Source organism: Lepidochelys kempii, chromosome 2, assembly GCF_965140265.1.
Source record: "Lepidochelys kempii isolate rLepKem1 chromosome 2, rLepKem1.hap2, whole genome shotgun sequence".
Taxonomy (NCBI): domain Eukaryota; kingdom Metazoa; phylum Chordata; order Testudines; family Cheloniidae; genus Lepidochelys; species Lepidochelys kempii.
In genome coordinates this window covers 16,647,771-16,668,215 of record NC_133257.1, presented here as the reverse complement: position 1 = coordinate 16,668,215, position 20,445 = coordinate 16,647,771, and the positions used below count along the sequence as shown (strand labels likewise).

General features: G+C 46.3%; 1 protein-coding gene and 1 long non-coding RNA gene across 3 annotated transcripts in view; one reads left to right on the top strand and one right to left on the bottom strand.

Moving 5' to 3' along the window:
• The window catches only part of LOC140906351 (uncharacterized), an 81,480-nt gene extending 64,040 nt beyond the window's left edge, over window positions 1-17,440 (top strand). Inside the window, exon 4 of the long non-coding RNA XR_012157076.1 lies at window positions 17,152-17,440. This is a non-coding gene — a long non-coding RNA (uncharacterized lncRNA). The remainder of the gene's footprint in view (window positions 1-17,151) is intronic.
• DNAAF11 (dynein axonemal assembly factor 11) overlaps window positions 13,568-20,445 on the bottom strand; it is a 54,288-nt gene continuing 47,410 nt past the window's right edge. Inside the window, exons 11-12 of one of the 2 annotated variants that reach the window (XM_073330110.1) lie at window positions 15,736-15,853; window positions 13,568-15,229 (exon numbers count right to left, since the gene is read on the bottom strand). In XM_073330110.1, coding sequence (XP_073186211.1) covers window positions 15,116-15,229; window positions 15,736-15,853 — 232 coding nt within the window. In that variant the 3' untranslated portion in view covers window positions 13,568-15,115. Of the gene's footprint in view, window positions 15,230-15,446; window positions 15,854-20,445 lie in introns of those variants that run through there. The other variant, XM_073330107.1, reaches the window with a different exon arrangement.

Sequence of the window (20,445 nt, the reverse complement as noted above, 5' to 3'; positions counted from 1 at the left end):
TCTAGCTTGGCCCAAGGGCAGCTGATTGTCCTGCAGGCCAGACGGCTGCCCCACCTGGGAAAAGAGTTTTTATTATTTCGTTGAAGGACCATTATTAAGAATAATCTGGGGCTATCGGCTTTGAATGACTCTCTACTACTGGCCCACTCCCTTGGAGCAATGGTCCTTCTACACAGGGACCCCAAGGGCAGGGCAAGTATTACTGGTAGGTATGAAGTTTCTCAGGGTGAGCACATGACACAGAGAGGGAGGCTTTATTTCAAAGTGGGGCTCTGCTCAGTGCAGGGGATCACCATTGCCCCATGTAAGCAGGGAATGCTGGAAAGAGCAAGGGCAGGAGGGAATGTGCCCAGCCTGAAACGCTGATGGACCACAGACTCGCAAAAGGGATGAGCTCAGAGTGGGGGAGGGGGTGTCTCAGGACTTTTGTTATTTTTCAAAGGTCTGTCACTCTTGAGTGCTGTAGGAGTAAAGTGACTGTTGTTAAGAAATTCTTTTGCTAAGCCTGTGTGCCTTCCGTGCCTGTCATGTTGTCTCCACTGCCGACCCTAAATTACTAACCAAGTCCTCTAACTTTAAGGCCACTTTCTCAAGTACCATTTGCAGCCTTACAGTATAGCGGCCTATGCATGCCATGGCTGGCCCGGAAACCAGTGGTGCTATTCCCAGTACAGAGCACCCTACAAGCTTCTTGGTTGTGAGGGAATTCTTCATATTGCTCTCCAATGCTGTAGTCAGTCGCCGCAGGGTCTTTTCTCGTGACTCAACAGAGGTGTCTCGGGCATTTCTAATCTTTCCTTTGGGCAGTGTGGCAGTTATTGACAGATGAGGAACTCCATGAGCTATATAACAGCTACCTGTCCAGTTGGCTGGCAGCACCTTGTAAGCCTTTCGGACACATACAAAATAGTGACCCTGTCGGGCCCAGTAAGGACTGTTTCTTAAGGGGATTCCTGGGATATTTAAGGCTGCTTTGGCTGCTTTTCCAAACAGTTCATATGCCCCTAAGGGGGCATCCCATCCTCCTGATTGGGTACAAGTGGGGGGCGTTTCTAAGGGTGCCGTTCAAATTACACTCGCCATAGGGACCACTACAAACCCACCATTGGCTTGCTACATTGGAGATATTAACTGGACGGCAAGTTATATTTCCAAACCCTTCCTTTGTGGTAAGAGTATTTGTAAGAGTTTCCCTAAAAGGGGAGGAACCATTACACCCACACTGTTGGCCTCCCCTGTTGGTCTTTATCCAATACCCATCAGCCCACTGTGTAATAACACAGGAGCTTTTTCCCACAGGACGCCCATAGTGATCAGATTGGTTTCGGGTAAAACATAACACTCCCTCAGTGAGTACTGCAACTGAATACTCCTGGTCCTGATAGGTGGCTTGCTGTAAAGAGGTCTTATTCCAGAACGGCGAGTCCGTTCTTTCCTGCTCTTTGGTTGCGGCTAATTCTGCTAGGGTCAAGGGCAGCATGTCAAGGGGCATTCCCGTTTTGGGGGACAGTGGAGTTGGAGCACATACCCAGCAATCAGTCTGGTTTGTTAAAGTAACAACATGGTGTGCAAGCGAAACAAAGGAGTTATGCTCCCGATATGCACTGTTTGGAAATAACAATACAGAGAATAACAATGTTACCCAATTAATTATCACCAGAGTCTTCCCAACCCAGGGCCTCCAGTACCTGGGTTGGCCAATTTTAGCATTAAGGTGCCCGCTATTTGTGTCTTTTAAACAGTAGCGTTAGCCCAAGATCGTCACTAGATGAGGAGTCAGCAGGTTGGATGGTCCACTGTCCTGCTGACGAGGGGGCGGGTACTGCCTTCAGACAAGAGTGATGGATCCAGTTCTTGTGTCCCTCGATCTTTGCCGCTGTGTGGGAGATCAGCATGATGGTATAGGGTCCTTTCCACTTTTCCTGGAGAGGCTCGTCTTTCCAGGTATGAACAAGCACAGAGTCACCGGGCTGTAAGGAGTGGATGGGAGTGTCCAAGGGGAGAGGCTGGGAATCCTTGGTATACCTGTGAAGAGACAAGAGAACAGCAGACAGGGAACACATATACTGTGACAAAAAACCATTACCCAACTCCCATTCCCCTGACAGAACTTGGGTGCCATTCATAGGCTATGCCCTTCCAAACATAATTTCAAAGGGACTGAGCCCTAATCTACCCTTTGGGAGAACGCGGATACGGAGTAGGATGAGGGGCAAAGCATCAGGCCATCGCAGTGAGGCTTCTTGGCACACTTTTGAGAGATGCCGTTTAAGGGTCTGATTGGTATGCTCCACTACCCCACTGGCTTGCGGTCTCCAGGGTGTATGGAGTTTCCAGGGGATCTGTAAGGTATGTGAGATGCTTTGAATGATTTTTGACGTGAAATGTGTCCCACTGTCAGATTCCATCCACAGGGGGAGTCCAAAGCGAGGAATGATCTCGTTAACAAACTTGAGGGCCACTGTTCTGGCAGTGCAGTTACGGCATGGGAAGGCTTCTGGCCATCCGCTGAACCGATCCACTATAACAAGGAGATATTTGAACCCTTGGGTCCTGGGAAACTCAGTAAAGTCTATTTGCCACACTTGTCCGGGGCCCGGAGTGGGTTCTAGGGCAGCTGGTGGCACAGGATGTCCCGGTCGGGGTTATTCTTTTGACAGACTAAGCAGTCCGCTTGTACCTGGGCAGCCAGGGGTCGGAGTCCGGAAGTGATAAAGTATTTTCCCATTAGTTGGATAAGTGCTTCCCTGCCAGCATGAGTGGTTTGATGTAGTTTCTGCAGCACTGGCCGGATCAGGCCCTTTGGTAGGAGGACCTTCCCTTCTGGGGAATGGAGCCATCCCTCCTTTTCCCGGAGACAAAGTTTGTCAGTTAGCTGTCTCTCCTCCCCAGAGTACTGAGGGGTTGGAAGCTCCCCTACTGATGGGATAAGGGCATGCATATGGGCGTTCTCAGTCTGAGGGGATGGCAGGGTGGCAGCATGCTTAGTCTCTCTATCTGCCCGGGCGTTACCTCTGGCCACATCTTGATCCTCCCTTTGATGGGCTTTACAGTGTACCACCGCCACTTCCGAGGGGAGTTGTACGGCTTCTAGGAGCCGGAGGATTTGGGGCCCGTACTTGACTGGGGAGCCTGGGGCTGTCAGCATTCCCCTTTGCTTCCATAGGCCAGCATGAGCATGCAGCACACCAAAAGCATACTTTGAATCAGTAAAAATGTTGACCCGCTTTCCTTTTGACAGTTCAAGTGCATGGGTCAGGGCTATTAGTTCGGCAAGCTGGGCAGAGGTCCCAGCAGGCAAACCTTCAGCTTCCACGGTGTCGTGGAGGGTCACAACAGCATAACCCGCCCTCCTTTGCCCATCTATTACAGTACTGCTACCATCAGTGTACCACTCATAATCTGCATTTGGGAGGGGTACATCCTTTAAATCTGGACGGCTGGAGTACTGGGCATCTATGATCTCTAAACAGTCATGTTTCTGTTCCTCTGTTTCTGGCAAGAGAGTGGCTGGGTTAAGGGAGGGGCAAGGCTGTAAGGTGACTTCAGAGTTCTCTAACAGCTTAGCCTGGTACCGAGCAATCCGAGCCTGGGTGAGCCAAAGCCCTCCCTTTGCATCCAATAAGGCTCGGACCATATGGGGAGTATAGATTTGCATAACCCCTCCCAATGTTAGCTTCTTGGCTTCCTCAAGCACTAGGGCAGTAGCTGCGACCGCCCGTAAACATGCTGGCCAAACCTTTGCAACCTGATCCAATTGCTTAGAAAAATAAGCCATGGGACGTCTCCATGCTCCTAACAGCTGCGTAAGCACTCCTAGGGCCACCCGCCTTCGTTCATGCATTTACAACTGAAACGGCTTAGAGAGATCCGGCAGGCCCAGAGCTGGGGCTTCCATCAATTTTCTTTTCAGGATTTTAAATGCCCTGTCAGCCTCTGGGGTCCAATAGAAGGGGTCATGATCTGCTCCTTTTACACAGTCGTACAGGGGTTTAGTCCACAGTCCAAACTCTGGGATCCAGATCCTGCAAAAGCCTGCCATACCCAGAAATGCCCTGAGCCGCTTACGATTACTTGGAATAGGAACTTGACAAATAGCTTCCTTTCTTTCGCTTGAAAGCTGATGCTCCCCTTGCCGTATGTGAAACCCAAGGTACCGTACCTCTGGAAGGGCGATTTGAGCCTTACTCCGTGCTACCCGATATCTCCGGAGTCCAATAAAATTCAGGAGGCTCACGGTGGCTTTAAGGCAGGGGGTTTGGCCCACAGTGGCAATTAACAAATCATCTACATACTGCAGAAGGAGGGCCTCCTCATTATCCCACTCCTCTAGGTCCCTGGCCAGAGCCTGGCCAAAGAGGGTGGGGGAGTTTTTAAATCCCTGGGCCAACACTGTCCAGCAAAGCTGCTTTTAACCATTTTTCGGTCCTCCCACTCGAAGGAGAAGATCTCCTGTGACGGGGTGGCAACTGGGATGGTAAAGAAAGAATCTTTCAGATCAAGGACTGAAAAATGGGTATACTGTCCCCCTATAGAAGCCAATAAGGTATACAGGTTAGGGACAAGAGGGTGCAGAGTCTTAACCCGTTCATTGACTGCCCTTAGGTCCTGTACCAGCCGATACGTGCCATCAGGCTTCTGTATGGGTAGAATGGGAGTGTTTCAGGCTGACTGACATTCCCGGAGAATACCATACATTAGGAATCAATCTATAGTTTCCTGTAAACCTTCTCTGGCTTCCCTCTTGATTAGATACTGTTTTACTTGCACTGGGCCTTTCCCTGGTATGAGCTGAATAGTAATGGGGGTCTGGTGGGTGGCCTTTCCTGGAATCCCTGATGCCCACACGAGGGGGTACACCTGGTCTTCCCATGGGCTCCATTCTGGGGCTTGCATGGCTGAGGGTTCAACTGCAAGGGTCATGATTCATGCATTCTCAGGGGGTAAGGTAAGGGTTATTTCATCCTCAGTAAAATGCAGGGTGGCACCGAGGCGACAAAGCAGATCCCGTCCCAGCAGAGGTGTTGGGCACTCAGGGAGGTATACCAGCTTGTGGGATATAGTCCTGTCTCCCAAAGCGCATTCCGCTGAGGCATACACTGGGCACTTGGTGTCCCTGCCTGTGGCTCCCACCACAGAAAGGGAATCTGCTACTGGCAACTGAAGAGGCTGATTTACGGCAGTTCGGGCTGCTCCAGAGTCCACTAAAAAATCTATTTCTGAGCTTCCCACCCGCATCTTTACTCGGGGTTCCGGGTTAGGGTGGTCCATCTCCCCTGACACCCTTATTCCTGCTCCGCCATCGCCATCATAGGGGCACCCCCCTTTTCTTTCCTCTTTGGGCACTCATTTTTGCAGTGTCCCTCCTGTTGACACAGGGCACACTGGTTGCGACCCATTCCTCTCCTGCGGACCCGGACGGTCGCGTCCACGGCCCCTTCCTCCCCGGGCACTTCTCTTAGTGCCGGCCTGTACCGCTGTTACCATCAATCTCACTTGCTTTCTCTCCTTCTCTGTCTCTCTCAGACTATAAGCTCGGTTTGCAGTCTCTAAGATTTGTGCCATGGTCATGCCCATTAAATCCTCTTTTTTTTGTAACTTTCTCTTAATATCAGGGGCTGCTCTGCTCGTAAAAATTCCCTTAATAATTGACTCAGTTGCCTGGTCATCGGGGTCTGCATTAGTGTTCTGTCGAATGGTGTCCCGAATATGCTGTAGAAAGGCCCCTGGGCTTTCTTTTAAATCCTGCATTACTTCATATGGCTTTGCCCAATTATTATGTCAGACAGCCGAGTGACGGAGTCCATGCAAAAGCAACTCCTTATAGGAGGTAAGGCGGGTCATATCCCCATGATCATTCGGATCCCACCTGGGGTCTGCTCAGGGGACTTGTGCATCCGGGTCAGGGCATTAATACGATCCCGGTCGTATCGTCTCTGTGCCTCCTCCCTTGCCTTGGACACAGCCTGTTGTCTTTCAACCTCAGACAATAGGGTTCGCAGGAGGACGTTACAATCATCCCAGTCCTGCTTGTGACTACTGAGGCACCCCTCAAAGACTGATATAAATCTGCTTGGGTTGGTGGAAAACTCTCCTGCCTGTGCTTTGAAAGCAGCCAAATCCACAGGATTAAAGGGCACATGAGTATAAACCTGCATAGTCGTGGCCGGACGCCTGTCCGATCCAGACCGGGCGACTTTAGTTTCGGTGATTAAGGGGTATAGGCCAACCATTGGGGACTTACAAGGTGTGGGTGTAGGGGCCGAAGGGGACACCGGCTCTGCCATTACAGTGGGGGTGGGGGTCTGGGGACTAACATTAGCTGCTACCGAACCAGTCGGAGACAAATTACAGTGCTGTAAAATATCTGGTCGAGTACATAAAGTCAGAAAGAAATGCGCATACATATGTTCATTCCATTTCCTTGTTCTCTGACAGAACAGGAGTAACTGAAGGATCGTTTTGTAATTAATTGACCTTCCTGGTGGCCACCACTCCTGGTGCTCTAGTTGATATTGAGGCCAGTCAACTGTACAGAATCGTTTTAATTGGCTCTTAGTCATCGGATCCACACCAAATACCTTTCAGTTTGCTAGAATGCACTCTAGGGGTGTACACTGTGCCCTAACCCCTGAGCTCTGTCCCTGTCCCATACCTACAGGGTAACTCTGGGTGTCCCCAGGTTCCAACAGAGCATACAATACGGATTTCAAAAGATTCCTACCTTATCCAAGGGACCAGTTCTTCACCGTCGTCCACAACTGCAAGGGACCAGTTCTTCACTGTCGTCCACCACAACTGCTTCTCCACTATATGAGTGCGTTGCACTGTTGTGCCCTCCAGGGTCGATCAAATCGTGTCTCCTCCAAGGCCCCCGATGAACTCACCGGTGCGCGCTGGGCGTCGGTTCTCGCTGCAATCCTCGACCTCCAGGAGGGGTCCGGGCAAGGCTAAATTGCAGCCTCCGCCCACCCAGGGACACCAAAAGCTGTTGCCGGCACCCAGTGCCAAGAGGCTGAACAACAGCTTGAGTTGGTTCATTATCCGGTGTGCTACATCCAATAATCACAACAGGGTGGAGAAGCAGAAAAGTTTATTTGAAGCTTCAAAAAGGTACAGGGAGATTTGAATCTCAAATCCTGTACACAGAGCAGGAAGTTACACAGGCTTTTATACATCCTTTTTCCCAGCATACTTAATCAATAGCAAGCTGCCCTAAGTATCCATATAGCCAGCCAATCCAGTTCCCAGCTAGTTCCCTGGTTCTCTGTATCGTTTGTTAAACTATACATAAAGCTGCTTTATTCAGCATTGTTCTTCCATATCTGCCCTGTTCGGTCTTGTTTAGTTTCAGGCAGTCTGACTCTGCAACATATTGTTGCAGATTCTCAACATAACTGCTGTGTGTGCCTCCAGGCGGGTGGGGCCAAGGACACTTCGGCCTAGTACGCAGAGCTGCTGTGTGTGCCTCCAGGCGGGAGGGGGGGCCAAGGACACCTGAGCCTAGTGCGAGGGGGCTTCATCGACACTCGTGGTCTTCCATCCCCTCGAGTTACCTAGTGGCCATGCCCCAGTGTCCCCAACACAATGATAAATACGACTAAACCACCACTGTACAGCTAGTGAGAATGAGGAAATAATCAGGCCCAACGTACATGAGATGATGCAATACAGGAAGAAATCAATTTACTTCCAAATCATTTATGGATAAATAATGACTGGCCGTGTGTGTGTGTGTGTGTGTTCGGAGGATTGAGAGGAGGAAGATACAGTAACCTCTACATCCTAACTAGTGAACCAACTACCCACTCTCTGTAAGGCCCAGATATTCAGCTCTCCTCAAGTCCCCACTCCTAGCCCACTCACACAGGAGGACTCCAGAATACAGACACAGTGGTCTTGAATTTGAGGATCTATGGCCAGTTGATACACATAGCAGTGTTCCTCATTGCAAAGGGGGGCAGCTAATTAGATTGGTGGCCCGGGGGCAATGCACCTGTGCACCTGCTGGTGGCCAAACTCATGCTGCACAGTTCTGTGAAATGCTTCTGCTGCTCAGCATGCTCCACTCAGCCCCCAGAGTAGTCTGACTGCATTTGCTCTGTCCAGGCCAAACACTTCTGATCACCACCACACAAGCATTACATTGCAACTGCCACCTCCTCCCCCTGCTCACCTCTGGTTGGTAAGCCAGACTTTGGCCCTCATTGTGATTCAGTTGGGATTACAGCAATCTTGGTGAGTTTATTTTGGTGTCTTGCTTCACACACACTAGACATCAGATCTCTGAGCAGAGCATGATATCGATAAAGCAGCATGTACGAAAAAGAACCTGGAAGGGTCTGTCCAAAACTTAGACGTACTAAACACTGCTCTTTGAAAACATCAATAGAAAAGTTTTGGGTAAACAGGAATGTAGAAGTGAGATTACAGCTTCAAACCCGGCATAGCTTTGAAAGCGAACAGATGGTCTTCAGCGGGTGTTCCGACAAAGAGGAATGGTCTGGATACCTTGAGGCGTCTTTTTACAATTCATTAACCAACAAAAAGTTTGTTTGCTATTGACAGGCTTGTTCCTGAGGAAAGCCAGGTCAGAAACAAACAGATGAGCAGACATCTTGTGTTTTAAAATAGATTCAGTGATGCAATGACCTAACTTCTAAGACTACAGACAACAGAAAATTCTGATAGGTCAATTGATATTTTAGTATATAATGTGCTACAGCATGGCCAGAAGGCAGCAGGAGAGTGGTAGAGGAGAGATATATAAGTCCCAGGATGAGGAGAAGCCTTATTCCCTGTAGAGGGAAGAAAGGTTTCTATAGATTAATTAAAAGCACCTGAAGCTAGTCACCTGGTAAAAACCCCCCTGCTTCAATCAGCCAGGGGAAGGAGTTGGAGCAGAGTGCAGTTTGGAGAAGTGCTGTGGCTGGCTAGAAGACCAAGACCCTAGGTAAAGAAACACCCGGCTTGTGCAGAGAGAGAGAGGGCAGGAAGCCCCACAAGCTGAAGAGCAGGAGAGGGAAGTAGCCCAGGGGAAGGAAGCGCTAGTTCAAGTGGTTTACCACTATCCCTAGGGCCCCTGGGCTGGGACCCAGAGTAGAGGGTGGGCCTGGGTCCCTCCCTCTCCACTACCCTTCCCTGGATTAATAGTGGGACAGTAAATACCCTAGCTCAGGGGCAGGAAACTGCACCCTGAACCCCCCCGCCACCATTCCCAAGAAGAGGAAGCGCGGGACCCATCATAATCATACCGGCAATTTGCTACAATACTTTACAATATAATTGTAATAAAGGAAACACTTAATATGCAGCTTTACTTCAAATTTGTTTAGGAAATAAGATTCTTTTCTGCTTTCTATTCTTATCAGCCCCACAGAACCAACATAGCTCTGGAAAAGCAAACAAGACATTTTTTTGTGTAATGCATCAACAGAATTATTATTATTTTTTAATGAAAGCTAAGATTCTATTGCACAGTTCTGGAGCAAGAGGTAGCTTTCATGGCAAATTCCAGGGCCATGGAATAACCCCACTTTATAGAACAAAAACCATGCCTTACCTTACCCATCGTATGTCATCTATATTTCCAGTATGGCAATCGATCATCATCTCCACCCACACTCTACATACTGAATGGTGAACGACCCTGCCATCTGCATACTACTCAGCCTAGAATCTGAGAGTAAACTGTTCTTCAGTTCACATATCAACAATAGAGATTCTACAACATGAACTGTTTTGATGTGTGAGCCAGAAAAATCCAGCTCTCTCATTAGAGAAGAACCTGGAGTAAAATATAGTACAATCTTATTTTAGGTAGTAAAGTCAGAGATATGACTCTGAATGCACAGAGAGGATACAGGAGGATTCTTGAACAAGAAAGTACCATTTTTATGCCTTAATTTTTTAGATTAGAGCAGATTAAGGAGATTTTAGGGTTGAGGGGGTTACATAACACAAATCTAAGACTGGAAAAAATCAAGTCAATTAAGGGCTGAAATGGAAAAATCCTAAAGGAGATTGCAATAGATTATACGGTGTGCAAATTCAAGGCTGGTTATAGGCCAGGGACTGACACCACCAATAATTTGGCTCAATGTCTTTGTGATCCTTATATTTCCCTTTCAGCTAATAGCGTACAGAGCACAACTATGAAACTCCTTTTCTTACATCCTATATCCATTTCAAACTATAACGGAGGAAAAAATATCAATTTACATCCCACAAACCAAGATGACTGGACAGTCTCGCAGTTTCTCGTTGATAAACAGCAATTTGTGAAAGACCATCTATCCATAAATTATCTATAGTCTATGCAAAACTGGAAAGCACTTTATGGAGGTTAGAATGCATTTTTATTTATAATCAGAGCCTACGCACAGACAGAGGCAACATTTACTTTCCATCGTCTGAGCTTTTTGGATGATCAAGGACTTTATACTATCAAAATTGTGATCATCATTTGTTCATTATTGACATCCTGGGCTACTAGAAAAGTATGTACGAGTACAAAAAGGGCATGTGAATGGGTCGGTTTGCTCTTGAATTTTCTCTGTGAAGAGGCAGGGGAGCTCTCTTTGTTAAGGTTGACCATAAATCAGTGGGTTTTCTGCATGCAGTGGAATTTCACGAGTCATCAGGTTATAATACCACCATGAGTCCATCTACTATTTTGATGACTGTGCGGGTTGCACAGCTATAACTAACTATGAAGGGAAGAGTGGCTTTGGTGAGAATCTCTGAAAATAATGAAAGGTAATGAAACATGGCTGTCTTTAACTTCAGTAAAATGATATGTATACAGTACCCAGTGGCTAAAATTAGGATGTTGAGGTTTAACAAAACATATCCAGATGATATGCTAAAAACTCCTCTGTTTCTGTCATGGTTGTGACTGTGATAGTATAATTCCTGAAAAAAGAAAAGGAGTACTTGTGGCACCTTAGAGACTAACAAATGTATTTGAGTATAAGCTTTCGTGAGCTACAGCTCACTTCATCGGATGCATGAACAGCAGCAGTAAAACCGCTGCTACTCTGAAACCTATAATTTCTGAGTTTCCATGGGAGGAAAAAGTACTACAGTTATCTAATAAGAATGCCATTAATTAACATTTGTCCCTGCGGATTAGACTAGTAATCATTACTTAAAAGGTGAGGCTGATATAAGTATATATGGTATAATTCTAAGCCAAATTTTGCCCTTGGCTGAGAGGCTCACATTGAACTTAGTAGACGCTGCCAACATGCATTCCATGTACAGAAACTGACTTCAATGAAAGCTGCATCCACAAATCTGAGAGCAGAATCTAGTTTTTTATCACCATTCACCATGAAAATAAATCGATGCTTTCCTGCGAACTGGAAAGCCAAATGTGAATTTATCGTTTACTATCCTTTTGGGTAAGGATGTGCTGTACATTCAGAAGCGCAAAGCAAAACTTTTGTTTCAAACTATGGGATCAAGAAATTAACTTTGATTGCTGATGGTATTAGGGGAGCTATACAAACCTAGTTGCTATTTTAAGGAAATATATATATCAATTTAAAGGATTTCTTTGATGGTTCAGTTGTGAATGCAGCTAATCTTTTAATTTTCAGTCTTAAAGATCAAAGCAGCATCTAAAGACAAACCTTCTTTGATTTCTTCTGAGTTTGTTTAATTTGCTCGCAGTATCTCATTTTGAAAGGACCAAGAGCCATTTTCATTTGTTTTTGCACTGCTTTGGAGAAGAAGCAATTTGAGTGCAAGAGGAAGCAAGTTCCAGTTTATATGGAGCAAATCGTTAGGGTTTCTTTTACATAGCAACATTATTTATTTTATGAGATAATTAGTGACAAGCTTATATAGATCCGTCTCTGTCCTCAATTTATATTCTTTTTGGAGCTTTTAAAGTAGAGGACACCTGCACATTTTAAAAATGGTAAATGCCTGGTACTACAGGCATATGTGATCAATGCCTTAACTAAAAGGCCAAGAGAGACATTCAGAACACAAATGTAAATGTACCTTAAATGACAAAATTGGTCTTGCCAAGTTTCAGCAGCTAGATTCATTCTGATATGATCTCCCAGAATGCATTATTTTTTTTAATGCAGCCTGTTCCAACCCATTGGGTGTAATCCACTGGCTGAAGAAAAAACCTATTTGCAGGATCCCATGGTCACTGGAACACTTCGGGAAGGCAGGGTGGGAGCAACTCACTCCTGCTGCCCCAACCTGACTCCCTCCACAAGTCCAATCACAGGGGAGAATTCCACCTTCTCCTATTTGAATCCTGCAGTTGTGGGAAGCTAGGGGAGAATAGCAGTAACAGGGGGTAGGGGAAGCATTTAGCTGATTTCTTCCCATCCTTCCACACTGCCAGATCTTTGGGGACACGTTGCCCAGCAGTGACTCCTCCCATCATTACAATAGGTGGCTCTCTTACAGGACTCAGGAACCCCACTGATGTCACAAGCTCTGGAATGCTGTTTGTTGTGTTGGTGGAGTTACTGTTCTCAAACATTCAGATTTTATTGTCAGAAGGGACCATCACGATCATCTAGTCTGATCTCCTGCACGTTGCAGGCCACAGAACCTCACCCTCCTACTCCTGTAATAGACCCCTAACTTCTGGCTGAGTTACTGAAGTCCTCAGATCATGATTAAAGACTTCAAGTTACAGAGAGTCTACCATTTACACTAGTTTAAACCTGCAAATGACCCGTGCCCCATTCTGCAGAGGAAGGAGAACCTCCCTCCCTGCGAGTCTCTGCCAATCTGACCTGGGGGAAAATTCCTTCCTGACCCCAAATATGGCACTCAGTTGGGTCCTGAGTATGAGGCCAAGACCCACCAGCTAGACAACAGTGAAAGAATTCTCTGTGGTAACTCAGAGCCTTCCCCATCTAGAGTTCCATCCCCCGCCACTGGAGATATTTGCTGCTGGCAGTCACAGATCAGTTATATGCCATTGTAGGCAGTCACATCATACTATTGTGACATACTGTACCCCATGTAACCTCCTGTAACTACATTCACCACCATTATATGATTTTGATATGTTTTATACAAAGTATGCCTTGTAAGGTATATTTGAAAAGTTCTGATTTGATGAACCTGTTGAAATTTATGTATCACCATATGAAGTTATGACATTTTTCTATGTTTGTTACTGTGACAGGATCCCCGGGGTGCAGCCTGGGACTGTGGGACCTCTGTGCCCCCTTAACTCTGTTCAGCCTGGGCTGTCTCTCTCTCACAATGCTTTGCTAGTGACCAGCAGCAAGCCCCTCCAGGCGCTGTGATCACTCAGCACAACAGCATATGGAGCCCCACACCCAGCTAGATTGCATGAATGCTCCCAGAGCCACTCATGAATCACACGGGGAAAGGCACAAGCCAAATCCGACCAGCTCCCAGCACTGTTCCCCAGGAATATACCGTCTTACACTGCTCAAGACGAGCAGTGCAAATTTATTAATTGGTTCACCACTTCATCAATGGAAAGTGGATATACTCCAGCCTTTGCTAACCTGAGCACATTTGCCACACACTTTAGGCAAACTCACTGGTAAAGATAAACAGTTAAACAAATTTATTGACTACAAAAGATAGATTTTAAGTGATATTAAGTGATAGGCAAAAAGTCAGAGTTAGTTACTAAAATAAAATAAAATATAAGCACGCAGTCTAAACTCTCAACCCTGTTAGACTGGGCAATATCTAGCTTAAGCAATTTTTCTCACCCCACTGGATATTGCAGTCCTTAATATACAGGTCTGTCCCTTAAACCTGAGCCAATCTCTTCTGTTGGAGTCTTGTCCCCTTCTCAGTGTCTTTGTTGCTTGCAGCATAGGTGGAGGCAGGAGAAAGGCCCCGCATGTGGCCATTGTATTCTGTTTTATAACCTCAGTCCCTTGTGCTTGGGGAGCACAAGTCCAGGCATGTCTGGGGACATTGCTGAGTCTCCAGGCCAGGTTCAGCAATTCCTCTGGTGTGGCCTCATGCAGGTGAGTCATTGCTCCCTTGCTGGACAATGGTTTTTGATGAGTTGTTTGACACCCTGCCCGGGTGTTGGTTACTTTCTGTTGCCTCTGGGGAGCTACTATCTGGCTGATTCCCCAACTTACAGCATGTTTTAGTGACAACCAAACAACACAATTCTCATAATTTCATATGCATTAATGATATACATATATGGATAGAGAAATAACTTTCAGCAGATCATAACCTTTCCCTTGATACCTTACAAGGCATGCTTTATATGTAAGACCATGATTATATGAAAATGAGGAATATGGGGGTTACAGGACATTCCCCCAGGTATAGAATGTCACAGTTATTGAAACATGTTGTGAGTCTAGGAAATGCCCAAGACTAGCCCCTCAGAGAGGACAAAGAAACTGCGAACACAGAGACCTTACATGCCAAACCTCACGTAGACAAAAGCTACAAGCAAAAATTTACCATTCATAATGAAGGATGGTCAGCAGCTCACATATACCCTGGGTACTGTCTGACACAGCATGGATTTTTCCAGCACCTGGTGAAAAGTATAAATGAGGGACAGTGACATCACCACAGGGCCTCTCTCTCCTCCCCACGTGGAAGCAAGATAGTTTGGAAGACAAACAGAAGTCTCCTTGAACTGGGGTGAAGGGATGATCCTAACTAGAATGCTTTCTAGTTAGTATAAACTGAACTGAAAAGTGTCTGCAACGTCCAGTAGGGTGAAAGAAACTGGTTGGTTCAGATCTTGCTTAGCCTGATAAAGTTTAGGATTTAGAATGAGTGTTTGCTTTATTTCATATGTAACCAACTCTGACCTTTATGCCTACCACTTATAATCATGTAAAATCTATCTTTCTCTAGTTTAATAAACTTATTTTGAGGTTTAGACAAACTAACTGGTTTAGATTAAAGTGCTTGGAGAGGGGGTCTGCTCAGATTACAGAGGCTGGTGCATGTCCACTACCCTTTGAAGGAGTGGCGAACTAATTAATGAGCTTGCATTGATCAAGAAGGTCTTGAGCAGGGTAAGACGCACTGGGGTGCAAGACCGGGGCTGCGGGGGATTTGCTGGGGTTTCCTTGTATGCAGTTAATGAGCGGCTTGGGAGAGCATTCACTTAACTTTGCTGGGTGTGCCTCTGCATGCTGATGGCTGAGTAACAGATCCTGGATCCAGATCCAGAAGGGTTATATGCTTCATAGCCAAATGATGGACTTTCTTTGCTGCTTCTCTGCACAAGAAGGAAGAAAGTGGAAGAACACTTGGGGACTTCTAAGCACCCTGTGGCTCAGCCTATGATGATCTTATTACTGTTGCCCTCCTCTTTCTTCTCACTGATTGTCACACTCATTTGACATCTCATCTGAAGTTGGACTGTGGGTTTGTACAGTGCCAAATTCAATGGGACCCCAATACTGATCGGGGTGTTTGAGCCATACCACTATATAAATAAATAATTGGAAAACAGTTTATTAAAGGCATATTGTTCCTAATATAACAAAAGGCAGCAGCAAGATAAAGCACAAGTATAACAAAAGTCAGTTTACAGTAAGAGCTGAAATAATATTTTGTAACGTCAGAAGATGCTGCTGCAAAATTTGAGTCAAGAAAACTGTTCACGTAATCTGTGGGTCACATGGGTAACAAACAATGGAACCCTACAGTAACATTTCATATTAAGGGTGGAACATCTTGGTTATCTTCAAAGTCAACACAACTATTCTCAGTGTCTATAACCTTTTGTTGCTGCAGATTAATAGGTCCTTGCCCAATTCGCTCCTTTTCTTGGATTATGTTTGCCACATCAGGGAATGAATATTTGCTGGGATCCACTTCTAGTTTCTCAACTTGCTCCCTGTAACAAAGGAGATCAGATGGTTATAAATAAAACTTCATTTCAACATCACATGTAGCAACAGAAATTTGGGACTGCTTCCCAAATTCCCCAATTCCCATAGAAGTCACCAGGAGTTTTGAGGAGGATTAAGAAATGTCACTATTGTGAATTGATTGTTCATTCAAAAGGGAGTCTCAGAGCTTGTGTATGCTTACAGCGCTGCAGCAACACATGTGCACTGGTGAAGCTGCACTGCTGTAGTGCTTAGTGAAGACACTATCTATGCTGAAGAGAGAGTTTCTCTCCTTGGCATAGATACACCACCTCCCTGAGAGGTAGTAGCTATTGTCAACGGGAGCAGCCTTCCCATTGACATAGCACTGTCTCCACTTGGGGCAGGGATTCTTCTTTGAGTAGTGTCTCTATGGGTGCTTCACTGTAGGTGACTCCCAAGCAGTATTGCCTCTGGGGGGCTGAGGCAATCATCCAGGTAAGGGAAAATCATGATCCCTTGTGAGCATAAGTCGGTTGCCACTACTGAGAGAACTTTGGAAATACTCTCGGGGCCAAAGATAACCTGAAGGGGAATGCCCTGTACTGGTAGTGATCTTGTCCCAGGGTGAATCTGAGAAATCGTCTGAGAGTCGATAAGACTGAGATGTGAAAATATGCGTCCTGGAGGTCGAGGGCCAAAAACCAGTCTCCCTGTTCCAACGCTGAAATGATCATTGCTAAGTGACCATCCTGAATTTCTAAGCTTTGACAAACTTGTTGAGAGCGCTAAGGTCTAATATGAGTCTCCAGCCTTCCTCCTTCCTGGGTATTAGAGTAGAACTCTTTGCTTTATAGATGTTGAGGTACTGGTTCTATGGTTCTAACTGGAGGAGACAGTCTACCTCTTGACATAGTAAACTCTCATGAGAAGGCTCCCTGAAGAGGGCCGGGGAAGGGTGTTGTAGAGGATGCAGGGAGGTAAAATGGATAGATTATCCATGGCAAATGATCTCTAGGAGCCATCGGTCTGATGTTATATGCTCCCAGGTGCTGAAGAACAATGCCAGACAGTGGTCAAATGGGTGGATAGTGATGGTCGGTTGTAGTGGTTGTGGGGAGTGGTCTATCAGCACTTCGACCAACACGTCAAAACTGGTGTTTAGATGTGGAAGGCTGGGATGAGAAGGATTGCTGGCCAGATGGTTTACATCTGGAGAATTTAGTTTTCTTTCTCCGTGGCTTGTAGTATTGTTGAGCCGGATATTGGGAAATGCGGGGCTTATGCTGGGACTGCAGACTAAATTTTCTCTTTTGTCCCGTAGATGCCCAGCGAATGGCGAGTGGCCTGAGAATCGTTCAAAGTGTGAAGGGTTTTCTCCGCAGTTTTCTCCACAAAGAGCTTAGTGTCCTCAAAGGGAAGAAGATCTTTGACGGTTGCCTGCACCTCCTTTGGGCAACCTGACAGCTGGAGCCAAGAGGCATGTCACATCACCACTACCGTGGAGATGGATCTGGCTGCAGTATCAGCCATGTGGAGGACAGACTGTGGCATTGTCTTTGCTACTAGCTGCCCTTCTTGGCTGATGACCTTAAATTGTTTGCGATATGTCTTGGGCAGCTGCTCAATAAAGTTGTTCTATTTCGAGTAATTCATATAATGGTATTTCACTGTAAGTGCTTGGTAGTTGACAATTTGAAACTGAAGTGTGGCCGAGGAATTACGCCCTCTTACCAAATAGGTCCAGATGCTTTCAGCACCTATCGTAGGGAGTGGACCTCATGTGGTGTTGATGGCCACAAGAATTGACAGCATCCACCATGATGGAGTTGGGTGGAGGGTGGGAGAAGAGGAACCCTGTTTCTCTCACCGGGACATAGTACTTTTTGTCTGTTTGCTTGTAAGTCGGTGTGACCGATGCTGGGGTCTGCCATATTGTTCTCAAGGGGTCAAGAAGGGCTTCATTCATAGGGAGGGCTACTTTTGAAGAGGAATGGTGGAAGAGGGATGGTGGAAGAGGCACGACAGACTCGTCTGGGGAAGAGGAGGATATAGTTTTTGGGTTCCCCTCATTCTGAACGTCGCCCTCACACTTCTCCAAGATTCCTTCTAGGGACTCCAAAGTCTTGGTTGCTGGGGCCGAGGAAATGTGTTTCATGGACTCATGGGTGGGACTAGAAGCCTGAGAGGCCTGGGTGCAGTATGCAGGCCAGGGCTTCTAATATGGCACGGAGCCTGGTGGTGGTACCCATGGATGGCCGTACCAGGACAGCAGCACTGGGACCATCTGAAGATATGCCCGGGATGCTTGCTGGAATCGGGCACCATAAAGGGCTTGGGAGGAGTACTGTGATATCCTGTTCTCTGGTTCACTATCTGAGTCTGAACTGGAGACTGGGGGAGCATGGCAAGGAAGCAGGAAAGACTCCTGTGCTGAGTGGAGACTTGGTGCGGAGGTCCTGGTACTGAGGAGAGGAGATTCCAGAACATCAGTTACGCAGAGGTCCTTTGAGTGCCAGAAATCCGGTGGTGCCAACCGGCTCAGTGCCACTGGCAGTGCTGAGAGGACATAGATCTTGTCCACACCAGCTGTTCAGGTACCAGAAGAGACATTGGTACCTGTCATAAAAATAAAGGGAAGGGTAACCACCTTTCTGTATACAGTGCTATAAAATCCCTCCTGGCCAGAGGCAAAATCCTTTCACCTGTAAAGGGTTAAGAAGCTAAGATAACCTCCCTGGCACCTGACCAAAATGACCAATGAGAAGACAGAATACTTTCAAATCGGGAGGGGGGGAATAAAGGGTTCATCTGTCTGTGTGATGCTTTTGCCAGGAACAGATCAGGAATGCAGTCCCTGGAAAGCAGAAATGAAGAGAACATTTTTTTAGCAAGCAAATACATTATATTTAAACTGAGTGTTCTGTGTATGTCTGGTGCTTATTACTTTTGACAATATGATTCTTAAAGATTTTTGACAGGCGTTAGAACTTTATAGAAAGCCATTATTCAAAGCACAGTAAAAACTAGAATGCATAATACATTCATTCAATCCATGTTAGGGATGTTTTTGAAATAACGCTTAGCATAATTTGTTGTTTTCTTAATGAACGCATTGATATCATTATCACTCCATCAGCAGAGATTAAGTGTTCTTATACTTTCTGCAGTGTCATATTTAGACCTAGCATTTTAAAAATAACTAATTAAATTAAACAGCTAATTTGTTGGCATGCATAGAAATAAATCTCTTCCTTTGAATAAACATCAGTGGACTGGAGCACACTGGTTAAGAAGAAAACTATTTTATGGATTAATCATCTGAAAATGTTTAGAAGATGTGTGATGTAAATTAATTCCTATTATAACTTTAAAGGAGCACTACGTCTACATTCTGGATGCCTCCTGTGTGGGAGGACTAGAGGGAGCAGGGGGCACCCTCAGTTAGAAAAAACAGAAAAACTCTAACCCATTCCCAGTAATTTGTGATTGATTCTTCTTCACCGAGTCCCATTAACTGGGATCAGAGGCTCTGTGTACTTCATCTCCAAGTGTTCTTGCCAAGTGTGTCTTCAAAGCTGACACCAACCTTCTTCAGGTCCTCCTTGAGCATCTTGAACCACCTTTTTCTAGATCCTCCTTGTGGTTTTTGACCCATGACTATTAGTTCTTGTAGTCTCTGGCCAACACATCCCACGCCTCACTGTCTCACATGACCTAGCCATCTCAGTCATTACTCCCTCAGCTTCTCTGTGATGGGGGGGGGGCTACTGAATCATGGCTCATACCATTTCATTGTGTAGCATGTCAACTCTAATCTTAGTCAGCGTCCACTTGAGCATTCTCAGTTTGTCTGTGTGAAATAGTTGTTCTTCTCTGTTCCTCACTGGCCAGAATTCCAACCCACATGTCATGATGGCCTTATTGTGACCTTATATACTTTGTTCCTTAGTTTACTTGGCATACTCTTATTCTGTCAATTCCCTACATTTACACCAAGCGCTCTTCAAAGCAGCCCCTAACATCTGCATCCACATTCCCATTATGGCTCAACAATGAACCAAGGTATTTAAATTTTCACACAAACCAACTCTATACCATTGAGTCTTACTGGCTTCTCATTGTCCCACTCAACAAAGCATGGTATGTATTCCATATTTTGGCAGATGATTCATAAACCATTTTCTTCTAATATAGTCTTTCAGAGATCAGTAGCGGATTAGCCGCTGGGAAAATGGGGCCTGTGCCCAATGGCCCCAGCAAATTTAGGCGCCTTGGTGCCCCAACCCGCTCTGCCCAATGCTCCTGCCAGGGAGCGGGGTCAGGGCACAGGGGTTTGCCACACTTTGTTCACCTGCCCGGTGCTTGAGCTGAGGAGCGGGATCAGGGCGCAGGGGGCTTGCCCTGCTCTGCCTGCCTGCCAGGTGCTCCAGTCGGGGAGCGGGGTCAGGACGCAGGGGCTTGCTCTGCTCTGCCTGGTGCTCCACCTGGGGAACAGGGTCGGGACACAGGGGCTTGCCCCACTTTGCCCGACCGGCGCTCCAGGAGTCCAAGTTCATATACCTGGTAAGTAATCACTTTGTAACAGTAACCCTGTTGTTTAAAAGGCCCTGACCCA